Source organism: Pogoniulus pusillus, chromosome Z (genome assembly GCF_015220805.1).
Source record: "Pogoniulus pusillus isolate bPogPus1 chromosome Z, bPogPus1.pri, whole genome shotgun sequence".
Lineage (NCBI taxonomy): Eukaryota > Metazoa > Chordata > Aves > Piciformes > Lybiidae > Pogoniulus > Pogoniulus pusillus.
The window spans coordinates 44,784,917-44,808,697 of NC_087309.1; the positions used below are offsets into that span (position 1 = coordinate 44,784,917).

Here is a 23,781-nt window from a genome sequence, read left to right on the forward strand (position 1 = left end):
TAGGATTTTTTTTCCCATAAGTTGGAAAGCTTAGCTGAGGAATCTTGAGCTATTTTTAACTCAATTTAAAAGTAGCCATCCCAAGATTATTTAAAGATAAATCTCTATTGAAATAGAAGATAAATGTAAGTATGGTTCCTTCATATAGTTTCTTTTCACAGGTCTTCCTTTTCTCTGTTTTAGAGCAATTAAATATTTAAACTATTTGGAAGGTGATACTGCAAACCTGAGTCTGTGCAACAGCTGCACTCCTTGTTCTCATGTGGCTTGATTTCTGTTTTTATCTTATTTGCAACTGAAGACTCACCAATATGTTTCATGTTGCTGACTGAATTGAAAAGTCCCTTAAAACTAACATAATATAGATGGAAGCACTCACAGAAGAGGAGGTTTTTCTTTTTATATTTTTCATACTGTTTTAGACTTGATTACTGATGTCTGACACAGTTTCTGTGAAAGACAGAAGAGTTCATTTACATCTTCAAAGACAGAGTTTCTTAGTAGTCTAAGTATGTGTGCTTCTCTATGTTTAAATACAGTAGTGCAACATTCTCAGTTCTATGCTCTAAAGTTGGATGCAGTTTAGGAAGTTGCTGAGCTAGAGGATTTTTAACTTTTTTTTATTTACTGAACAACCAGTAGACAAAACTTACCTCTGAAATTCTGAAATAAAGCCTTGAATCAATAGAAGCAATGTTCAATTCCTGTAGCCCTGAAGAGTTGCATCTATCTTTGCATTTCATGTTCTCAGGACTTCTTACCAAAAGCAAGTTTTTAAAAATCTGACCATGTAATGTTCTTTCCCTGACAGGTTTGGGTTTTGTGTGTGTTTGTTTGTTGTTGCTTCAGTTTTCTTTTTTTTTTGGAGTTGGGGGGAGGGAAGGACTTTCTGGGTTCAGATTTTTTTTCTTTTCTTAGAGGAGTTTTTTTTTTTTTGCTACAGAGTTAACATGAACTTGGATGTAAGTGTTAGATGTGTAATGTTACTTGGTTTTTCACATCATCTCAAAACCTATCAGAGATAGAGATTGCACATTTTTGGTAAGCCCAAAATCAAAATGTCAACTTTAGTCTTGAGCACATTTAAAATACCTTACGTTGGTATAGGGATGCACTGCCTTGAGTTATTTTCTTGGCAGTCTGGACAGGTGCTTTTCAGCCTTTTCAGTTTGAATACCTTTTAAAAACTATCCAGTAGAAATGCAGTCATCTTCAGAAAAATATAGATTACTAGATGGTGCAAGAACTTGTTTTAGTTAGTTAATTTTGTCAGTCTTGGTGGAAAATCACTCATCATAACCACAGACTTTAAGTTTAGAGTGTCCTGTGACCAAATCACTGGCCAATGTAAATTTAGTCACTTCAGTTCATCCTAGGCTAATTCAGGTAGAGTTCCTCTGAATTGACTTTGTGCTGGTGACATTGCCTATGTACAAATACTTGTATGGAATCAGAATCAGTTTCATAAAGCTCTAACTCTTATTTAAAGAGTTGAAATGCCTTTAGTGCTTTAAGACATTGGATTTGTTTGGGGATTTTTTTATACTCTTTGTTTAGGTTTGCAGAGCCATCACAGCTCAGAGGCACCGAGGGTGATGATTTTCCTCATGTCCATCAATAGCAGCGCTCACTAGCAGTCACTTAAACCCGAACAAGACTGTGGAAGGTACAGGAATTACACAGGTGTTTTGGGGAGAGTGGTTTTAACATCACAGTTGTAGAAATGCTATGCAAAGTCTAATTTTCCTTGTAAAAGCATTTTAATATAGCTGCTCAAATGGAAGAAATAAAATCCTCATCTTGATTTTAGTATTTTGTTATAAAATATAAATAATTTATCTTAGACTGTAATTTCTAACTGCTTAAAACTACTGAGAATAAATCTAAGTCTGTTTTAAAGAGTGCTTAAATTAAACCAAAGTCATCCAAAACAGGACAAACAGAAATCCAAAAAACTACTACTCTGTAGTAGTCCTTTGCCCTGGATCCGTGAGCCTTTCTTCTTTATAATAGAACATAATGATTTCTTTTCTTGCTGCTTGCAGGTGCTCCTGACCCAACAGCAGGTGCTAGCATAGATGATGAAAACTGCTGGCATTTGGATGAGGAACAGGTCCAAGAACAAGTTAAACTCTTCCTTTCCCAGGGTGGATACCATGGATCAGGGAGGCAGCTCAATTTGCTTTTTGCAAAGGTGTGTTGAGTACTGTAAACTTTTCTCTCTCCTCTATTTCCCCAAGCCAGTTTGTACTTGTTCATGCCTTACGCAAAGTCCAGTTGCTCTAAAACAAGAAAAAGCCTTGGGAACATGATGACAACTTAATTATGAGTTTGTACTGCAATCTGATATGTCTTGAGATCAGTATAAGGATGTGAAGTAACATTTCAACCATCTGCAACTTTGCTTTTCTTTTCCACACCCCAAATGTTGGAAAACCCTGTAGAAATTTCTGCCATACACCTATGGAGTACTTGTGAAAAATGTGTCTTTGAAGAATTGCAGTGGGATACTGAAACAAAATTGCTAAACTTGAGAAGACAGGCTATTTGTTTCTGCTTAAAAATGTCATGTTGTGTTTCTTATTTAACAGAGCTGGAATATTTAATACTGTGACATATTACCTGTTCTGTGATTTCTTTGTTTCTTTTTTTTCAGTATGTATTAAAAGACTTGTTTCCTAGGTGCGAGAAATGCTAAAGATGAGAGATTCAAATGGAGCTCGCATGCTGACATTGATAACAGAGCAGTTCATGGCTGACCCTCGCCTGTCGCTGTGGAGGCAACAAGGAACTACAATGACTGACAAGTATAGGCAGCTCTGGGATGAATTGGGTAAATTCACAGACTTCAAAATCCTTTAGGTGTTTATATGCATAATGAGACAATTATGTACTTGGGGTGGAGAGGAACTTTATTGTGGTACTAGGTAAAGGAGTTTTGTGCAGTTTTGCTTGTTTGGTTGAGGTTGAGTGGAATTGAATTTCTAATCTACTGCATGAGGCAGTTGAAGTTAGAGGAGAGGAAACACAATGTGAAACAAGTGCAACAGGAGGGTAAGTATAAAGGCCACCAGTGCTAAGCTGAAGAGGTTAAGGAAGAAATCAGTGCACAACTAGAGAGAAAAGAAAGGCAATGAGAGGTTTCGAAAGTATCAACAGAAGAAAGCAGAAGTCCATTACTGAGCAGGAAAGAAGATCAAATAAATAAAAGGGCTAAAACAATTAACATTGCTTTACAGTTGTGACCAGATACATGACTTAGTTGTACAGTGGAAAGAGGAACTGAAATGAAGAAAGAAATATTTAAACTGGTAAGGCCTGAGAACACTTACTCTGAAGTGTTCCAGAAACTCGCTTCTAAAATTTTGAACTACTGCTTCAATAGTAGTTCTCAAAATCTGTAGGAATTTGTACAAGTGAGGGAGAATTCAAAATGGCTTCAATGTAACTGTCATCAGTAGATTTGCACATTCACAGATTGGGTTGGATTGGAAGAGATCCTCAAAGGTCACCTTGTCCAACCCACCTGCAGAGAGTAGGGACAACTCCAACTAGATCAGGCTGCCTAGGGCCACATCAAGTCTGATCTTGAATCTCTGCAGGGACAGGACCTCAACCACATGCCTGGGCAGGCTGTTTCTGTATTTTACCACTCTTACTGTAAAGAACTTCCTCCTTATGTCAAATCTATCCTGCTCCAATTTCAAACAATTGCTCATTGTCCTATTGCTACAAGCCCTTCTAAGCAGTCCTTCCTCAGCCTTGCTGTAGGTCCCCTTCTCATACTGAAATGTAGCTGTAAGGTCTCCCGAGAACCATGTCTCTTCTGGGCTGAACAGCCAAAATTCTTTCAGATTGTCTTTATAGGAGGGGTGCTCTAGCCCTCTTTGTGGCCTTCCTCTGGATCTGCTCCAGCAGGTCCATGTCTGTCTTGTGTTGTGGGGTCCCCCAGTTCTTGACACAGTACTCCATGTGAGGTCTCACTGGTGCAGGGTAGAGTGGCAGAATCAACTCTCTTGACCTGTCAGCCACAGTTGTTTTGGTGAAGCCTGGGATATGATTTGTACTCTGGGCTGCAAGCACACATTATTGGCTCATGTTGATTTTCTCATCCACTAGTACTCTCAAGTCCTTTTCTGTAGGGTTGCTCTCAATTTTGTCATCCCCCAACTTGTATTGATATCGAGGGTTGCCCCAAACTAGGTGTAGGACCTACCTTGCACTTTGCCTTACTGGTCTTCATGAGATTCATGGTGTTTTAAAGGCAGATAGGTGACTGGATAGAATGCTAAATAACCACAAGCACTGCTTTGTTAGGTATGATGTACTGGAAGAAACTGTTAGCCAGTTGCTGTATAAGTATGTAGAAGATAAAAACAACCTAAATTATTTAAAATAAAATAATATCTAAGAGATAGTTCACTGCATGTATGACCGAAGGGGTTCATGTGTTTATCTTAGCTGTAGTAATGTTTCGGATGCTGTTCTGGAGGCTTTCTCAAAGCAAGCTGAAGAAACACAGCCTAAATGAAATCACAGAATCACAGAACCCTAGAGATTAGAAGGGACCTCCACAGATCATCAAGTCCAACCTCCCTGCTGAGGCAGGACCCCCTAGAGTGGTTTGCACAAGAACATATCCAGGCAGGTTTTTTAGTTCTCCAGAGAAGGAGACTCCACAACCTCCTTGGGCAGCCTGTTCCAGTGCTCTATCACTTCCACTGTCAAGAAGTTTCTCCTCATGTTGAGGTGAAACCTTCTGTATTCCAATTTGTAGCCTTTGCTCCTTGTCTTAGTGCTGCTGACCAGTGGAAAGAGATTGGTCCCATCCACCCCTCAGATATTTATACACATGGATATGATCTCCTCTCAGTCTTCTCTTCTCTAGACTAAACACCCCCAGGTTTCTCACTCATGGAGGAGATGCTCAAGACCCCCAATCATCCTCATGGCTTTGTGTTTTGTAGAACTTGGAGTAGTTACCTTTGCTTTAATTCAGTCTGGAAAGACACTTCAAGTCGACACTTAAAGGAGTTTGTTCAATATAGCTTTGCATGCTTTACGTGGCATGGAATATGTAAATATATACTAAGTAATAAACAGACAAAAATCTTAGAGGTGACACCTGGTGGGATATTAGGTAACTACTGCAGAGAAGAGAGCCAAAGGCCATAATTCTCAAATGTAGTGATATATTTTCAATCAAACTAAATTAAATTAAATCCAAGGCTGGTGTTACACTTAGAAAGGGTACATCAAAAGTGAAACTTACCTTCCCACTGGTAGAGGTTAAAGATGACTGATTGATTCATATTGACTGCTGGGGCAAAGACTGGGTGTAAGCTGTTTAGCATCAATAAAGTACTATCTATGTTGATGAGGTTGAGAGGTCTGTGGTGGAAAGCCATAATATCAAAGCAGGCAAAGCTCTAACAAGAGTGTAGATGTACCTAATTGTTTAAAGTGTAATAACCTTTTTTGTGTCTATTTTTTTTAATTCTTTGGCTTGTTGGGGAATAACAGCTTTTGCCAAGCAGGGTACATGCTTAGCTGGACATTTGTGCACCAAAATTGTGTTCCACTGTACTGAAAACTGAAGGGTCTCATGCTTCGTTGCTCATGTGGGTTGAGCTGGTAGGTGGTGGGAGAGGCAGAAATGTGTTCTCCATCTGTTACCTGTAGTGATCATACCACATGCTGCCAATAAACATAAAAGGTTTTGTTAAATTTTCTCAGTGACTCCTCTTCTTGTTTCATTGATTTCATTCTTTCCCTGACAGAGTATGAAGTGAAGTGCCATGTTGTTGTTTCCTGTGTCAGTTATTTGGGTGAAGGCAGTTTTAGTAACTACAGAAATTTGAAACACAGCGCATGCTTGCTTCACTTCTTTTCTAGAGGTAATACCTAAAAGGTAGCTTCATATAAAGATTCTACAGAAACTACTTTAGCAAAGGCTTTGATGATACCACTTTTTATTTTTGTCTGCCTTTGGGGGTTGCTCATCTGGTGAACTCCTGCAGCCAGAGAGCTAAAAACAGAGTACTTCCGCAGCTAGGTACAACAATTTCAATTGCAAATACATTTCACTTATTTCAGGTGTGCAGTAGTCTGAGAGTGGAATTGAGTTCCTCCACCTGCAGCTTGTTTATGTTTCTAAACTGTCACTTTCTTCCCCACATCTGTGGGATTCCTTCCACAAGTGCTTAGCAAGTTCCCTCAAAATTGTACTTGATTGGATGCATCTCTCCATCTTGATTTCTACCTTGTTAGAAGGTAGTTGTTGTTATGTTTTTGCTAGGATTTCACCTTTAGTTTCATTTAAATTAAACATACCCATCTTTCCAGGGTATGCCACATCTGCATGTGACAAAAAAAAAAAAAAAGATGAATGTAAAAAAGTCAAAGGAGATTTTAAAGGAGACAAGAGTTACAATAGCAAGCTGCAGAAGGAGGAACTGGCAACATGTGATCTGTGCCAGTAGTGGTAGAGATACTTCACACATTGGGTTGAGGATGTGATGTTATTGTGTTCTAAAGTGATACTGGCTTCCTGTCTTGTCATCTTCTAGGATGTCAAAAGTGAAATATGAAAGGAATGTGCATACTAAATGTTTTATGTTAACTGTTCAGAATAATCTAGTGGCATATATGTATGTTGTTACAAAACGTTTTATCTATGGTCTCATTTATTTAATGGGTAGGTAGCAATTTAATATTTTATTTATGGAGAATTTTAGGACAAAGTATGCAAATATAGACTCTACATAAAAAAAGCTTACTTGTCCTGGTACTCTGCTATGCCAACTGCTAGGCATATGGCCACTTCCTTAGTTCCATCCCAGCACAGAACTTGAAGCATACGTAACTTCAGCATTGCCTCTTGATTGGAACACTCAAACATTTCATTGGAACTTAACTGATGCTTCCTGCCTGGCACCACAAAGGTAGTGAAAGGCTCCACTAGGCTCCACACTAGGCTTCAATCAGATTTCCTGCTGAATCTCATAGTAAATTATTTATTGAAGTAGAAATTAGATTGGATTTGAATGCTTGAAACTGATGGTGTTTAAAAACAGAAAAAAAAAAAAAAAGCCAATTACACCTCCTATTCCCTCCGCACAAAATCCCCAAGCCCCAACACACAGTAAACTAATCAAAAAACCTGAATGGACCAAACAAAACCAGCAACCCCCCCATAAAAAGCCCACAGATACCTCACATCTGAGTATGAACCTTCCAGTGTTGTCATACAAAGTCCTAACTCTTTAAGCAATTTATGATTCAAAACCCTCAAGTTAACAACAACAACAATAACGAAAAAAGCCTTGCACATAACTAGCTAGTTGGGTTTTAAAGCTGTTAGATGAGGAGGAAGAGTATAATGCTTACATTAATCAGACTCCCCTGTTGTACCTCAAGGAATGGGTTGAACTAAATGCTATTTTTAGGGAACTCCAAAGGTGTAGTATTGGAAAAAAATCAAGGTTACAATTCAAAGCTATAAGGCCTGCTCATATACTTCTCATACTAGAATAATTTAGATGAAACTTCAGTGATGCATTAGTGAGCACTTCCAGCTTGGCTTGCCACAGTAATACATGTTCCAGAGTTCAGAATGGAGTTGGAATTCTTCATGTTGGTATCTCGGTAGGTAAATTTTCATGTGCTGATCTTTAGGTTTTTTTAGCTCCTGGTGACCGTGACTTAAGACCAGTATATCAGTATGATTAATTGTCTGAAACTCCTTGCTTTGCCTTTTTAATTAAATATGGAAATGCACGGTAAATATCTACTTGAAGCCTGTTGAGCTGAGATCTCCTACTTGAAGAAAAAGGTCAGTTAACCTTTTTTGTAGTCTAGAGGGGAAAAAAGAACAATGCAATACTGCTACAATTTGTTTGCTAATAATCATCCATGAGAAGTTAAAAGTTGATGGTGATCTAAAATAGTGAAAAAAATCCCTGGAAAAAAGGGGGCAATTTGGTCTTTGTGTCCCAACCCACAGATCGTGATGGCTGCGAGGCCCTGCTTTGAAGTTAAATGTTGAGCACTGCCAGATGCCAGACATTGGAAACAGGCTGAGTTTCATGGGCAAATGGGATCTGCAAGTTAATTGATGTTTTCTGCAGGCTTCTGGCTGCAAAATGCAATTGGAAGCCCTTCAGCCACATGGAAAATACAGGACCTGAATACAAATGTCACGTCACCATCAGGGCCCACTGTGAAACAATAGTGTTCCACTCAAACACTGCACCATTACAGATCATTTAAATGTGAGGATTACTTTTAAACTAAAAGCCCCATTTGCCTTTTACTGCAATTTAAATGTCCTCTTAGCAAAAGCTAAGTGACAAATTAAATGAAAAAAGTGCCCACATTTTTAAAGCTTGTAATGCAAAACAACCTTTTATTGCTTCTCATGTGCCATGAATGAATCATTATACTTGTCAACCCTAAACCAAGCCATAATTGGAGCAGCTACTGTTATCAAAGTGTGGCTGCTCTTGTGACAGCTTAATAAAGCTGAAACTGTTGAATTAAATCCCAGATGCTTAATCTGATGAAAGCAGTCAAGTAGAAAAATCTAAGACAAGTATCTGCTTGGTGGAGCAATGGAGCCCAGCAGCTTGTCAACACATAGATTACAGGTTCAGATACATTTTTTTTGTGAACTACTGTTTTCAGTATCTTTATAGCCTCTTGGTTGCCCTCATGGTGAAGAAACTTCATGTAATTTGCATGTTTCAAAACAAACATTTCTATTAGATTTCCTCCATTTTGATGTTGAAGAACTGTTTAAGGGGAAGAGAGCTGTTTGGGCGTTTTAAGTCAAGGATTAGTTTCTTGTGGAACAAAAATTTGGTGGTTGTCATGAGGAAGAATGTGTGTCCAAAGAACTCCTCCAAGGTAGAGGGGTGGATAAAATTAGCTAGCATGTCCTGAGTTTCCATCATGCTGGTTCTGGTCTCTGTTTTAGGACATTCAGGAGAACTTAAAGGGTATTCTATACTTCAGTCTGGATAGTCTCCACACTTCTAAGGCATACATTTCTTAACCTCCAGCACTTCTTGGATCCTGTGCCTTTTAAATATAAAAACCTCTTACAATGAGGCCATGAGCCTCATATATGGACTAAAGCTTTCTTGGGTGATGTCCTTAGAATCTTTTCTGCTAGACATACTAAATGAGTCATTGTCCTAAAGACATTTCCTGACTGGAGAAACTTGTCTGTGCTTTAGTGTGTCAGTAGTCTTAGTTCTTCTTTAGCACTTTGCTGTGTTGTGGGACTCTTTCTAAATGCTGCAACAGGTCTACTTTGAGTTCCCATTTCTTGATATTTTGGTTACTTTCTGGATTAGAGAGATATATGTTTTTCTGATAAATTTGAAATTGTCATTTTACAAGGCCATGTCATGTAGACAGTACAACATATTTCTTGAAGGATGATGCATTCATTTTTATTGGTATCACTTCACTGCTCATCTAAAACTTTTTCTAAGTGTTTAGGCAAGAAATCATTATAGATCATTAAGAGAGACTTAATTACCATTTTGTCATGAGCAGACTAATGATTGAGTGTTAAATAATGTTTGGGTTTTTTTTAGATTTAGAAACCACTTTTAAACTTAGTGAAGCTGTTCTCTGTCTATATTTCTCTCTCACATACCTTCCTGTTGCAAATGGAGAAAGAAACTTCTATGAATGGAGCATGCCAGCTGTCCTAAGTAGATTAACTTTGTTTAGTACTTGAGTGGAGGGAAAAAAAAAAAAAAAAAAAAAAAAAATTGAAATTGTTGCTAGTATGTTCCTAGAGAAATTTCTTTCTGATACTAGATTAGATGGTTGCTTTACGGGTGCCTTGAGAAAGAGTAATAAAGTTAAGCATTCATTAATAATGCCATTTTTCTGGAGCTGCATACTTCATGCAACAAGTTTTTAGGATTAGGTATGAGGTAGAAACTTTCACTTTTCTTCACATGTTATGGTATTTCAGAAATAATACAAGGCTCTATCTGTCAGGTCTTGTGCTGTGTTTATATCCATATTTTCCTGGTTTCTTTGAGTATCCCAAGTTCGAATTGCATATTGTTTTGCATTAATGCTAAGGAGAGTACCAATGCCTTGCATTAGTAGAAGATAAACATTAAAGTTTAGGTTAATCAGTTGTATGTAGTACACATCTGACCTTGAAGTGAAAGCTGTAGAAAGACCTGCATTTCAAAGGAGGTGGGATGCACCATTTTTTTTTTGGTCTTTCATCATGGGACTAATAGCATTTTCGCACATCTGTGCTAACTTCAACTATATCATGTGATAGACTGTCTTTGCTTAATTGATGTTAATCCTCATTTACTTTTGTTTAGTCTTAGCTGCCATAGTGTTGGTGCCATGTAGCTATAAAATACATATACATTCAGTTCATGCCCTCATAAGCTGGTGAGATGTCTGGAAGACAAGCCCTGTCAGAAGAGGCTGAGGGAGCTGGGGATGTGCAGCCTGGAGAAGAGTAGGCTCAGGGATGATCTCATTACTGTCTACAAGTACCTGAAGGGAGGCTGTAGCCAGGTGGGCTTGGTCTCTCTTCCCAGGCAGCCAGCAACAGAACAAGGGAACACAGTCTCAAGTTGTGCTGGGGGATGTATAGGCTGGATGTTAGGGGAAGTTCTTCATGGAGACAGTGATTTGCCATTGGAATGGGCTGCCCAGGGAGGTGGTGGAGTTACCGTCCCTGGAGGTGTTCAAGAAAAGACTGGATGAGGCACTTGGTGCCATGGTCTAGTTGATTGGATAGGGCTGGGTGCTAGGTTGGACTGGATGATCTTGGAGATCTCTTCCAACCTGGTTGATTCTATAATTCTATGCTCTTAAGGTTACGGCTGTCCTTTCACGGAAGAAGCTGTTAACAACGTCATTATGTTTGAATGATTTGTGCTACTGGAAGAATTAAATTAAGATTGGTTCTGAGTTAGTATCATGGTACAGTTTTTTCTGCACTAAGACCTGAATTACGTGTAATAACTTAAAGATATGTCTTTCATGGTCCTGCATTGCCTCAGTTTTTCCTGTCACTTTCACCAGTGAATGAAGTCAGTCTGTGAAGATGTGATCTGTCTGTGTTCTCTGAGGATGATTTCCTTCTTCAATACTGGCATGTGCCATAATAGTATTTAAAGTGAGGGTATATGAGGAGCTGTTTTCACGATGATGTTCTTTTCTGTGATATTGATCAGATTTGAGGTATAATGGTGGAAGTAATTAACTTTGTATGGCTAGCTTGAGAATCTTGGTTTTTAATGCATAAAGTTTGGGTTTTCTGTATCGTTCAGTTGGATGGAAAGTACTTTTACAACAAAAGTACCCACATTAAACAGTTTTTTGTATTCCTCTAATAAATTGACTGTGGACAGGAATTAGCCACTTTGCTGATCTAAGTTCAGTAGTCTAGCTTCACAATATTTTCCAGTTTTCAATCTTCAGTGGTTACTGGAGAAATAACTGAAAAATCAGAAGAATAATTTGAAGTGGAAAGTGCAAGAATCTTCAGTCTGCTCAAGTGCATCAAAGCAAGACAGAGGAAATCCTTCAGAATATAAAATACCTACATAGACTAAAAACTCAGGGAAAACGTTTCTGTCAGTGAATCAAAAGGCAGCTCAAAATTCTAATTTAACTAGAATAAGAGAAGTGAGCTTAGAAGCTTGAGTTGTGGTATCCAGACAGTTGGTCAACTAACCAGAACCTGCATTGGAAATCTTACTTGAAGTATGTGAGTAAATCTCTTTTGGATCAGAAGACTAAAGTAACTAAGGAAATCTCAAAGCAGAAAGAAATTCAGACTAGGCAATCAGAATGTGTTCTTCCAAACAGTTACAGTGAGTTATTTACATTCTGTGAGCATAATTGTGGCAGTTTTTTTGGAACTTCCCACTATGCAAAGTAGTGTTCGCACTTGCTCCACTTTTGTAATGAGAGTCATTTTTGTTTCTTTTAGGAGTGTTTTGGCTTTGACAAACTCAGAAAACTCCCCAGCTTTGCATCTTCATTAAAAAAAAAAAAAGAAAAGGGGAATTTATTAATCTCAATGGTAAATTTAAATAGAGGTAGGTAAGTGTATTTATACTGAGTATAGTGAGTAGTCACATTAACTTTTCTTACGAGAATAGGCTGTGACTGCTGAGAGTACCAGTTAAAATATTTGATAAAATATCTGGTCTCGGTTTGGGCAAGAGCACATTGTCTTCACTGCCCACCTGTAAATATTAGCAAGTACTTAAAATGATAAAGAATCATGCTAAGCTACTCATAAAGGTGTTTTGTTTTTTAATATTGTTTATGCTAGTATTAACAATGTTTTCACTTCAGTTTAATTACTTGTGAACAAGTGAATGGTTTTGTGAATATTAGGAAAGTTAACCACCAGGATTAATGTACCAGGGTTAATTTGTACTTTCTTCTTCGTGGACTAATAGCTCATGCCTTGCTGCAGTATTTATGTTGTGGGATACTACAGATGCATTTATGGATAAGTGATGTGTCCTAAGTGCACTTTCAGTGAAATTGTAGTCTAAAACTGATAATGTAAACTACACCTTCCGAACAGATTATTTTCTTGTATCATCACATGGCAACATGTCTGCAAAGATGCAGCAGTTTTAAAACAAACTCAAATGAAGGCAGAACCCACAACAATGGGCTGGTGCAAAATAAGAGAAATAATTGGCTATTTCTTTTTTTCCATTGTGCTAAATGCAGAGATCAAGATCATGTAGTTTATCATAGGATCATTAAGGTTGGTAAAAACCTTGGAGACCATTGAGCCCAACCACCACACAGCACCACCATGCCCACTATACCGCATTCCGAAGTACCATGTTTACATGCTTTTTGAACACCTCCATGTATGTCGGCTCCACCACTTCCCTGGGCAGCCTGTTCCAATGCCTGACCACTCAGGAAGAAATATTTCCTAACTGCCAATCCAAATTACTCCCTGTGCAACCTGATGCCATTTTCTCTTGTCCCATTGCTACTTACTTGGGATGCCAACCCAAATCTCACTGCAGTCTCCTTTCAGGTGGTTGTAGACAGCAGTAAAGTCTCTTCTCAGTGTACTCTTCTCCAGCCTAAGTAATCCCAGTTCCCTTAGCTGCGTCTTGTAAGACTTGTTCTCTAGACCTGTACTCATCATGGCATGACTTGAAGATAATTTAGAATAGAATCTCAGTGCATAAGTACTTTCAGCCAAATGCTTGTGTGCCTTTAACTGTTGGAGCAGCAGTATGCAGGAAGAGAAAAAGGGAAACTGAAAGAATTAGGCTTATTGGCTGTTCTTATTTTATTTTACTTTATTTTCTTTCTCCTTGGGTTACACCTCCACTCCCTGTAATGCACATTCAGAATTTAGAGCAGAAGAGAAACGATTTCCTCTTGCCGTCAGTGCTGCAGCTAATCTACTGCATTAATCAGCCAGCTAGTGTGAAATGCATGGAGTGTGATTATACTATCACACACAATACAATCAGCATGGAGCACTTGTCAAGACCAATACATCAAAGTTTAATCCAGTAATAGAATGAATCACAGCAAAATGAAACATTCTGTTCTTCAAGAAACACAGCACTCATAGAAAGCATTCTTTGGAAGCCTGCATAGAAAAAAAAACACAGTGTATTAAGGAGTTGTGTTTAGGGATAAAATTGTGGCTTGAATCCAAGGGTAAAAGAACTTTTCTTCAGGATTCTTACCAAGGGAAGAATAGCATTGAAGTGCTCTGCCTATCTTCACAATTCCATAAAAGCAACTATTTAGTTGGAGCATTCACCAGTGGGTCTTCTGATTATGATTTGTTCTAATGGAGATCTCTTTGTGCCCAGAGGAGGGAGGTGGCATTGCCAGTAGTTCTGAAGGCACTTGTACTTGTCATTGAGAAGCAATAAATACCACACAATACCTTCTTTGAGCTTTCCAGGTGACTGTCCCAGTGCAAGTCCATATGTGCTTACATCTGAGTTTTAACCCACTTTAAAAACCTTTTCTGGCACTTCTATTTAAAGGGGGTATAGGTGCTGTCTCCTGATATTTTTTCTTTCATAATAGTTCCAACGCTGGAAAATGATGCTTTTGTTACAGAATTGATTAGGCTCAAAAGGGGTGGAGGAGCAAGAGTGCAGCAAGTTCTGAAGTAGGTTTATTTGTTCCACAGAGGGAACGATCTGGATTACCTGGCTCCATTTTCTCTGAAATGGTGACATGCTAGTCTCCTGGTAGCTTAGGGGGGCTTTGTTTTTGAAGAAAGATGAGTGTAATTAAGAAAGAAATAAGAGCAAGGAAATATCACAGTAGATATTAATCTCTTTCTTGCACATTTTAATTTTTTGAATGAATGGATTGATTTTAAGTGTATTAAATGTAAAATTTCAGAGTGAAACCCAAGTTTCAGCCACTGGTAATGCAGTATTATGAATGCAGAAATGTTGATTCAAGCTGAGCAACACAGCAACCCTAACAAGGTAGCATAGTATTTGTAGGAAATGTAGGTTTCTTAGGAACTGTACACTGAATCTTCAGTCATGGCCAATGTCCCAAGACACTACTAAAACCTTTCCATTTACTGAGGCAAGAGTAAAGTTTTTAGGATTTATGAAAACTGAGCAATGCTTGGTCTTTCAGGTGTGTCTTTATGCACTCCTTGCACTTCCTTTGTCTTCATGAATACATGCATGCATAGGATGCGTAATTACTACCACATCTGTTTTCACTGTGAATGCTTATTAATGTTGCTCGCTGTGTGTATCTGAATTCTAATTATTAAAAAGACATGCGTCTTTCTACCCTATGAATTCAAAGGTAGTGATGTTTACTGAGTAACAAAAAAGTACTCATGTTCCCTTGCTTGTGAAAGGAAGGAGTGTACTGTCTAAAGCAGCAGTGTAACCTTTCCTTTTTGTTTTAGTGTTGTAAGGCACACTAAAGATGAATGACAACCCTGTATTCTCAGGAGAGCTGTGTGAACCAATGGACTGTTTTGGCAAAACTAGCTTTTTCCAGGTCAAGAGAATTAGTGTTGAACCGCAATAGGCAGTTCCTCACTAGAATGTGACAGCTACAGTGCTCATTCCCTCATGAAATTAGTATCAAATTGCAGTCACAGCACATCTTATTTTCCAATTATCTTGGGGGGGGAATAATGTTTATATATTGGTCTCTGATCATTTTGCCACTGTGCTGTGATGAGTTTTCTGTTGGAAAGATGTAGGTTCAAGGCAAAGCTTTACTTTTGGTTTAGCATCAGGTAGTTCAGGAGCAAAGATGACAGCCTGCTGAGAAACAATATGAGAAGGTACCTGGTGCCTGGGGAAAGGGAGACAGGAGGAAGAGAGAGCTGTGTTGCAGACCAAAACAATATGTACGCATAGAAGCATTCTCTCTTTCGTTTTGAGGGATCTTGTTTGGTTGTGTTTGGGTTTGTGGTTTTTTTTTTTTTTTTTTTTTTTTTTTTTTTGCTTTTGTTTGTTTGTTTTAAATTCAATGAGACAAGTGGCATTGGTGACATTATTAAATCGAGTTAGAAAGGTAAACTCAGAAATGTTGGAAATGTATTTTGGTCAACTTCTTTTGAGTATAGACTGTTGTCACTAGCAATTTCCATGCTGAATACACTGGATATGGATGCTTTCATCACATACTGTGAATAGGTGTGGTTTGTTTTTCTGCAAGCCTTGTGTGTTGTATGGGATAACCATGATCAGCATCTTACCCCTGTGAGCACCAGGAGCCATTAAGCAGAAAATAGAGAATCTCTTGGTTTATGCCTATGTAAGCCTTCAGGTTGATGATGACATTTAACAGCCTGCTCAGGCAGGCTTCCCATGAGTGAAGTAGGAAGAATAAATATCCTGCAGGCTCCTTCCAATTGGTATGTGGTAAAAATCTAGTGCAAGTGAGCATTTTCCTCAGACTTTCTAGTGCTAGGAGCAGGACAGGAAACAGTGAATTGAAAGAGCCAGAATGGAGCAGATGTTAGGAGAGGGGGGAGGTGCTTAGGGAGCAGGAGGAGGAAGAAATACAAATACAGGCAAGTGCTGGAGGGGGGAAAAGAATAAAAGAAAGAAAGGAAAATCATACATACAGAAAATCTCAGCCCCAAAAGACTAGAAACCTAAACAGGCTTCAGGGTATGGGGTCATTGACATTATGCGTCCTTCTTTCCAGTGGTAGCTTTTGCAGCACTACAGAAATGAAGCCTGAGGTTCTTTGTGTTCCCTTCTCTTCTAGTGAAGTTTTGTCTCCACTCCCCTTCCTGCAGGGAATTGAGCAGCCATGAAAAAGTGAGGGCTGGGTGAGAGGTGTGCACAGCCAGCCTTGAAGTTGCTGGGAGCAGGGTGAAGTTGGGCTCTATTGAATTTTCAAGTGGTCGTATGGGGTTATTAGAAATACACTTGCCCTTGTGCTTCATTTGCATAAAAGTAGCCAGGGTTTCTGAGACAATTGCTGCTAACAATGTACTTATGCTTGATGAAACTTCTTTGGTTTAAAGAGGGAAACATAATTTCAGTCCTTTGGGCTGTCTGTTCCATCTTCTGCCTCTGCAATGTACCACATGTGTACTTACTGAGTGCAGCTAAGGTAGTCCACTTTGCTTTAGCTTCAGTTAGAAAACGCTGACAATACGGTTATAAAGTATTACATTGCCTTTTTTGCTGAGAGGTACAATGTCTCCTTAGTGCTCTGAAGTGAGACTTGATTTTGAAAGTGAAGAAGCAAGCCCAAGTTAACTGTTCTCTAGGCTGTCCAATAAACCTCATTGCTTCGTTTTGCAGATTGCAAAGAAGTGTAGTCATTCTGTCTTGGACAGTGCTGAATGTGATGATTCTTAATAATAACTAGCTGTAATTTGACTCTGTTTGGAGAATGAATGAAGCATTTCAAGTGTCTAAAGACAGTCATATTATTTGGGTTTAAAGGAAGTTTTTTTAATTGGTACTGGCCTCATTCACTCCCATAGCAAATTTCAGACATTAAAAAACAACCAACCAACTGAAGCCCCCACAACAATTTCTAAACACTTCCTGCACTGTATTTAACTGCAGTACAGTAGTAATCTGTAGTAGTGTACTACCTCTTTGGTGTTCTGCTCTGTATAATATAAAATTTTGTTACAGTTTTTAGGCTTCTTTGATATTACTTCCCCATTCCATGTTGGTCTGAAAAGCAATGGACTTGCATCCTTAAGAATCAAGCTGTATTTCCACTGGCTCTTGTGCTGTGGCATACCAACATGCTGAGTTACTTTAGGAATGAATGTAAGATGGTTGCTTGTGCTCTGTGTATCCATTTTGCATTCTTACTTGGCAAAAGAATACTTGAATGTGAAAATTTTATTATCCTGGAAGAACCCACTGGCATTTTTACTCTTTTATTTTAAGCCTGTCATGAAAAATTGCATACTTTAAGCATATTCTCCAAATCTCTTGCAGTGTGTAAAGCACATTCTCAATGAGCAAATAAACTGTTTCTAAATACTGTCTGCATGCTTCTGTCAAAGTTCACACTGATGAAAAGACAGCTGATTTAGAGAAAAGCTTCCCATTTGAAAATTGTTTTTAGAGATCCTGACATGTTTGTTCCTACCCTGCTAGTTTCAAGGAGCAGGTTTCTAAGTGGTGGTTTGTGTGAAGTGTCAGTGCAGATAAGCTTTCCCTTTGAGCTCCATAAACAGAAAATGTAAACTAAATTTTCTAGTCTAACCAAATTACTGATGAAATTGCAGTGACAGTGCCATATTCCTTTTAGACTGCACAAACCCAGTGTTTACTGATTTTCCAGGACTCAGGTGTATTTGAGAATGAGTTACATGAGCTACAGTACTTCTGCTGGGTTTTAAGTGTCAAAGTATATGTTTACAAAATACATGTCTCACTAATGTGCTTCTTTGCTTCCTGTAATATGAAGCTGAAAGGTTCATAGTTTGTTGTTCGTAGAAAATAACATTCACTTCTGGTACAAAAATTAGAGATAAATCTTGAGTAATTGCCTGATGTAACTTTATATGAATTCTTGTATGCTTTGACTGATGTTCCTGTCTGATGAGCCATAAATTGTGAACTGTGGATTTTCTAATACAAAAGACCTCTTAATATCTTTTAATTGGGAAGGTTAGCTTGGTACTGTCTTTCAGCTGCTTCAGATGGGACATGCCAGTTACAAAGTCTTGCAGTCAGAAAGTCATTCTGCTTGGCATTAGGCATGGCTGTGGAGGAAGCAGTGTAGCTTTTGAGGGGAATGTTACAGTGTAGAAGTCTGCAATTACTCACTGGCTACTGAATTTTTAATAGAAAAGATAATTTAGTGTTTTTTGTTTTTTTTTAATCAGGTGCTCTATGGATGTGTATAGTCTTAAATCCTCACTGCAAGTTGGAGCAGAAGGCCAGTTGGTTAAAACAGCTGAAAAAATGGAACAGTGTGGATGTTTGCCCCTGGGAAGATGGAAACCATGGAAACGACCTGCCCAATTTGACCAATGCTTTGCCTCAGGGTGCAAATGCTAACCAAGGTGAGCCTAAACATATGCACCAACTGCAACATACAACATAATCTATTTTATATACTCTACCTTGCAGAATTCAGCAACTTTCTTGTTGAGGATTGAAAGGCAAAATTATTTTGCAGAAAGGATTAATGGGTGGAGGTTTTGTGCTGAGGCTGCAATGTTTTCAAGGAAAGTATTTGTGTTTAGCTAGGTCTTCTAACTTTTCACTTGGTGCTTGTACGTATGCATTGCATGAACACTGAATGCCCTTAAAGTAAGTTGAGTATGCCTACTTCTTCAGTGTAATATTATATATCTTCTGGTGTTGGGGGTTTTGTTTGCAACTTACAAAGCCTTTGATACCTGTTTAAAGAGAGATCTGTTGCAACTGCATTAAAACTGGAGTGTGTGAGAAACTAAAGCAGCTCTCTGTGGGATATGCTCTGTATGTGCAATCTGCATTGCCAGGTGTGGGGGCACGGTGTGCAGAGGCAACACTGCTGTGCTGGAGGAGGTGTTTGCTCTTACTCAATAGTATGCATTCTAATCGAAAATGTATCACATCTAACAGAATCCTTCTCCAGTTCTCTTCAAGCAAAGACACATACTTTGCTAATAACTGGGAAAGATGCAGGATGTTTCCCTGGGTAAAAAGCCCTCATAATCTCAAAATTGCTGGGAGGTGGCATATTTGGGCTTAGATGGCTTCTTTCTTTCTTTCCCTTAGAAACTTACCTTCAAAGGAAATAAACTCGGTTTATTTTTAAACCTTCCAGCTAGCTGGAATTTCATTCAGCATAGAACTCCCTGCAGAGGGATGTTTTGGTTTCTGTGTCTTGCAATATTCAATCCAACCTGGACAGGCTAGTGGTAACTCTGACAAGGCATTTAAACATCTGTATACATAGTGCCATGTCAAGAGAGAAGTTTTGCCATAGGAAGACATCGGGTAAGGATGATGTCAATCCTTGGCCTCAGTACCTCACAGTATTTACAGTATTTGTATAAGTTTGTGACAACAAAAAAGTCTATGGAAGTGCTCAAAATTAATGTCATTTCTCCAAGAGAACAAATACAAATCTTTCATGTGATGTTTATCAGTCTCTAATCCTGACAGCTTTGGGTCTGAAGAGGAGAGAAAGGAGACGTGCTTGAGTAACTATGTGTCATGCACTTTCTAGTTTGCTTTTGGAAGAGTTCCATATGTGCTATTGAATGTCTTTTATGTCTAGCTGTTCCCTTTGCAAAGTCCTCTTTAGCATGAGCCATGTGGGTTTATAGATCTCTCACTCTGTATGCAAAGTGGATGTTGAGTAATAATAGGACTTCACATGTCATCTGCAGGCTGCTTGCTGTGGAGGGGGGGTAAGGCAGGCTGCCATCAGTTGAGTACTGGTGAATAGGCAGAGGACAAGAATACTGTGAATGACTGATTCACATATGAATGAGTAAAAGCTGATGCAGCTTTCTGAACTTGTGAAAATGACAGATTCATCGAACAGACCACATCGGACCGTGTTCACCCGAGCCATTGAGGCGTGCGATCTGCACTGGCAGGACAGCCACTTACAGCACATTATCAGCAGTGACCTATACACCAACTACTGTTACCATGACGACACTGAAAACTTGCTCTTTGACTCTCACGGGTGGCCCCTTTGGCATGGTAAGTGGCTAAACCGGAAAGACATTTCCATGACTTGCTGCTTTGTTCATTTTCTATGGCATTGTTTTGGGGGGAGATGAGTGAAAATCCTGGCCAAAAGAAGAGAGGCTCCCTTGAGGTTCTGGCTCAGTAGTAGTCCTTTAAGTCTCTCTTGCATAGCTTAAAGAAAAAAAAAACAGATAAACAAACAAACAAACCAACAAACAGAAAGACCTTTTTGAGTAACCTAGCAAAATAGGCCATTGCAGGCACAGAGACATTGCTTTTTCTCAATTATTTTCTCCACTTTAGAACACGTTCCTACAGCCTGTGCGAGGGTGGATGCATTACGATCTCATGGATACCCACGAGAAGCACTGAGGCTAGCTATAGCTATTGTTAATACACTACGAAGGCAGCAGCAGAAACAGCTGGAAATGTTCCGGACTCAGAAGAAAGGTAAATATGGGGAACAGAGAAGGACAAAGGATTGGAACTTTGCATGAGAAAACTTGTTTTGAAACTAAAGTGAAAGGCTCTTCAGTCCAAACTATCATAGTGATAATGTCCTATTATGAATGTTGGAAGCTTCTGTAAGCTAGGTTGTGAGCTGTGCAGGGCAAGGGTTCTGTCCTGCCTTCTGTCTTTATTACAATCAGGGTTTTTAGGTTACATAGTGAAAATATTCACCCTGTGTAGTTTATAGACTCTTAAACAGAGTTTTGCATTTGGCATGTCAGCTGTTCAAAATACCTGTTCTGATCTGACATACAATTTAGTTGAACTATGTGTTTCTGAGGTGTAAGACTGAAGTTGGCAAAGGGAGTAGCAATGAGATGAAGTCTGCAATTTAGCAGTTTGCTCTAAAAGTCGAAATTGTACTGTTTCTGTACAAAGCTGGATTGTTCATTTTGATCATTTTTAAAACGTTTTTTGCATAAAATATTATGTGGTTTTCCTCTGGCCACTGCCTCTATTTTTTTATTTTCATTTATTTGGGGGAGAGAGAGGGACATTCCATTTCAGATATAGATCGATGCCATGTGATTCTTGCTACCCAAAATAATCCTTCACTTCCTAGTTTGCAGAGTGAAAGAAGGGGATAGTTTTGTAGTTAGAGATTGTAAGTGAACAAATGAAATTACTTTCTCAGTTGCTGTAAGAATACCTTAATTCAAAATTTATTTTAGATCTTTGTTTCTACTCAACTATGTGTATGCTCCTGCATTGTAGGCAAAAACACCAGTGTGAAGTCATGTTTAAATTTTTCAAGTGTATGTGCAGGTGTCTTCCCAGAAGTGAGTATTTAGAAGACAATGTAGATACCTGACTTGTGAAAAAAATGAGTAGCAGTTTCTATGTGCTTCTATTTATTTATTTTCCATTTTCTTTTTTTTTTCTGCCCCTATGGTATTCAAGGTAGAAGGTTTTTTTAGCGCTACTGTAGAATAATATTGGAACAAAACTTCATATTATTATGTAGGATAGCTTGCTCAGTCTTTTTAGTATATAATATGTATTTTCTTGATGTATTCTCTTAAAAGGGAATACATTTTCTTGCTGTGGCCAGGGTGTGTGTAAGTACCAGCAGTATGTGTGAAGGGTCTGCTGCAAGTGTGCTTTTCTTCTTGATTCCCAGTTGCTAATAAAGTATCAAGATACTCAATAATATTTCCATTAAGTTCCCTTTGCTGTGAACATCTTTCTCTGCCAACTAATATAACACTACTATAATTAAAAAATGGAGTGTATGAAATGTAATTTGTTCTCCTCTGATGTTGTTTCTCTGTTGTCAGTTGCTGCTTTTTTGTTTTCTTCTTACTACATTTGTTTTTTTTTTTAAGACTTAAAGTCACAAAATGTGTCAGTCTCCTCTATAAGCAGATGAATTCTATGATTCTGTGGTCTAGCTGATTGGACAGGGCTGGACAATAGGTTAGACTGGATGATCTTGGAGGTCTTTTCCAACCTGGTTGATTCTATGACTCTATGAATTCTGCAGCTGCAGCCCAACTTTAGATTTTAGTTCAGCAAACACCACATGCTTCTACTTGGCCTGTATTCATGTGACAGATCTGACATCTTTGGAACCACTTGAATGATGTAACTTCTATGTCATTGAAGGACTGAAGCCTTTGTTTGGCATGACACGAGTGAAGCTCCTACGTAGATGCAATGAGTCAGTTAGAAGTCACTGTAATTATTCCTTTTGGATAATGTTACTTGCCTGCAACTAACAAATAGCTGTTAGTAAGTCAGCGTTGTTAGCAAGACAGTGATTTACTTGCTTATTTTTCATACTTTGTATTGGTGGATTCTTTGAAATAAACCTCCACCTGCTGACTGTTTCATTTTTTGTCCCCACGTACTTAAATAGACAATATGCAGGCTTCCAAAGCTCTGTGACATGTGGTTGAACAAGAGTAGGGGCAGATAGATAAAAGTTAATGTGTAACAGGCAGAGAAACAGAACATCCATAATGGCTTGTATACCATTTCTAAATGGTCACCCACGATGCATCTGATCTTTCATAGTTCAGTGTGTGTATCTAGGAGGAAAAAGTTGGGAGTCAAAGAAGGCTGTTGTCCTAAGACTTAGTATAAGAAAGGAGTCGTGGAATCCCTAACATCTGTTGCCACAGTCACACTTCTTTCAATTCACTGTGCTAAACAATTTTTTCTCATGTTCTAATTGAATGATGAGTGAGGCCCACAAACCAAAGTATCCATGAGGGTATTTTTTAACTGAAAATTTAGAATAAAAAAAAAATGTTCTTTGTCTACCTAAAAGACAATTTTTTATTTCTTGTATAACTCATTTAAACTTTCTTTATGTTTTTAAAAAGGACACATCACTTTGAGTTTGTTATTTAAAAACTAGATGTGAGATAAGCATATTCTGTTTTTATTTTATTACATTTGATCTCATTTTACAATGTTTTCATTTCTTTCAGATTAACTTAAAATAGCAGAATGCTACTGTGTCTTCTTAAGTGGGAAAACTTTTGTGAATGTTTTGCCAAAACAAGGGTATCTGCTGTAATTTTTCAGCAGGTATTTTCAAAAGAGTTACTGGTACCAAGTTAGAGATTTTGAAATAAACTGCAGTTGAAATTCTTAATCCATAATACACTTCACTTGTGCTCAAACCACCTGGCCTTTAATCTTTTTTTCCCTGTTTTAACATATTCTCAAAGGGCAATGAATTCACCCTGAAAAATGCTATATTCTTCTAAGGAAAAACTACTGGAAATACTTGGAATTCTGTATCAAAAGCATTTTAATCACCTCTATAATTATTTTGAGGGACTGACATGAATTCATAACTCCCTCCATCTCTTCTGTCACAGAACTTCTTCACCGAGGAGTAACCTCAATAACAAATCTTGAAGGTTGGGTGGGACATCCCTTGGACCCTATTGGCACACTCTTCAGTAGCCTGATGGAAGCCTGCAGGGTGGATGATGAGAGTTTCCATGGATTCTCAGACTTCATGGGTAAGGCCAAACAAAGGAAGCATTCTATACACCTTAATTTACTGGAGGAACTTTTCTGTCTTGCCTTTCTGAATCAGATTCCAAACTACTGGTTTTATAATGGAAGAACT

General features: G+C 38.4%; 1 protein-coding gene across 1 annotated transcript in view; it reads left to right on the top strand.

The window, feature by feature from the left end:
• Positions 1 to 23,781, top strand: part of ZSWIM6 (zinc finger SWIM-type containing 6) — a 127,589-nt gene that overhangs the window by 84,145 nt on the left and 19,663 nt on the right. The window contains exons 3-8 of the mRNA XM_064139929.1: positions 2,046 to 2,194; positions 2,683 to 2,833; positions 18,374 to 18,553; positions 20,019 to 20,195; positions 20,487 to 20,633; positions 23,525 to 23,671. Of these exons, the coding sequence (XP_063995999.1) occupies positions 2,046 to 2,194; positions 2,683 to 2,833; positions 18,374 to 18,553; positions 20,019 to 20,195; positions 20,487 to 20,633; positions 23,525 to 23,671 (951 nt within the window). The remainder of the gene's footprint in view (positions 1 to 2,045; positions 2,195 to 2,682; positions 2,834 to 18,373; positions 18,554 to 20,018; positions 20,196 to 20,486; positions 20,634 to 23,524; positions 23,672 to 23,781) is intronic.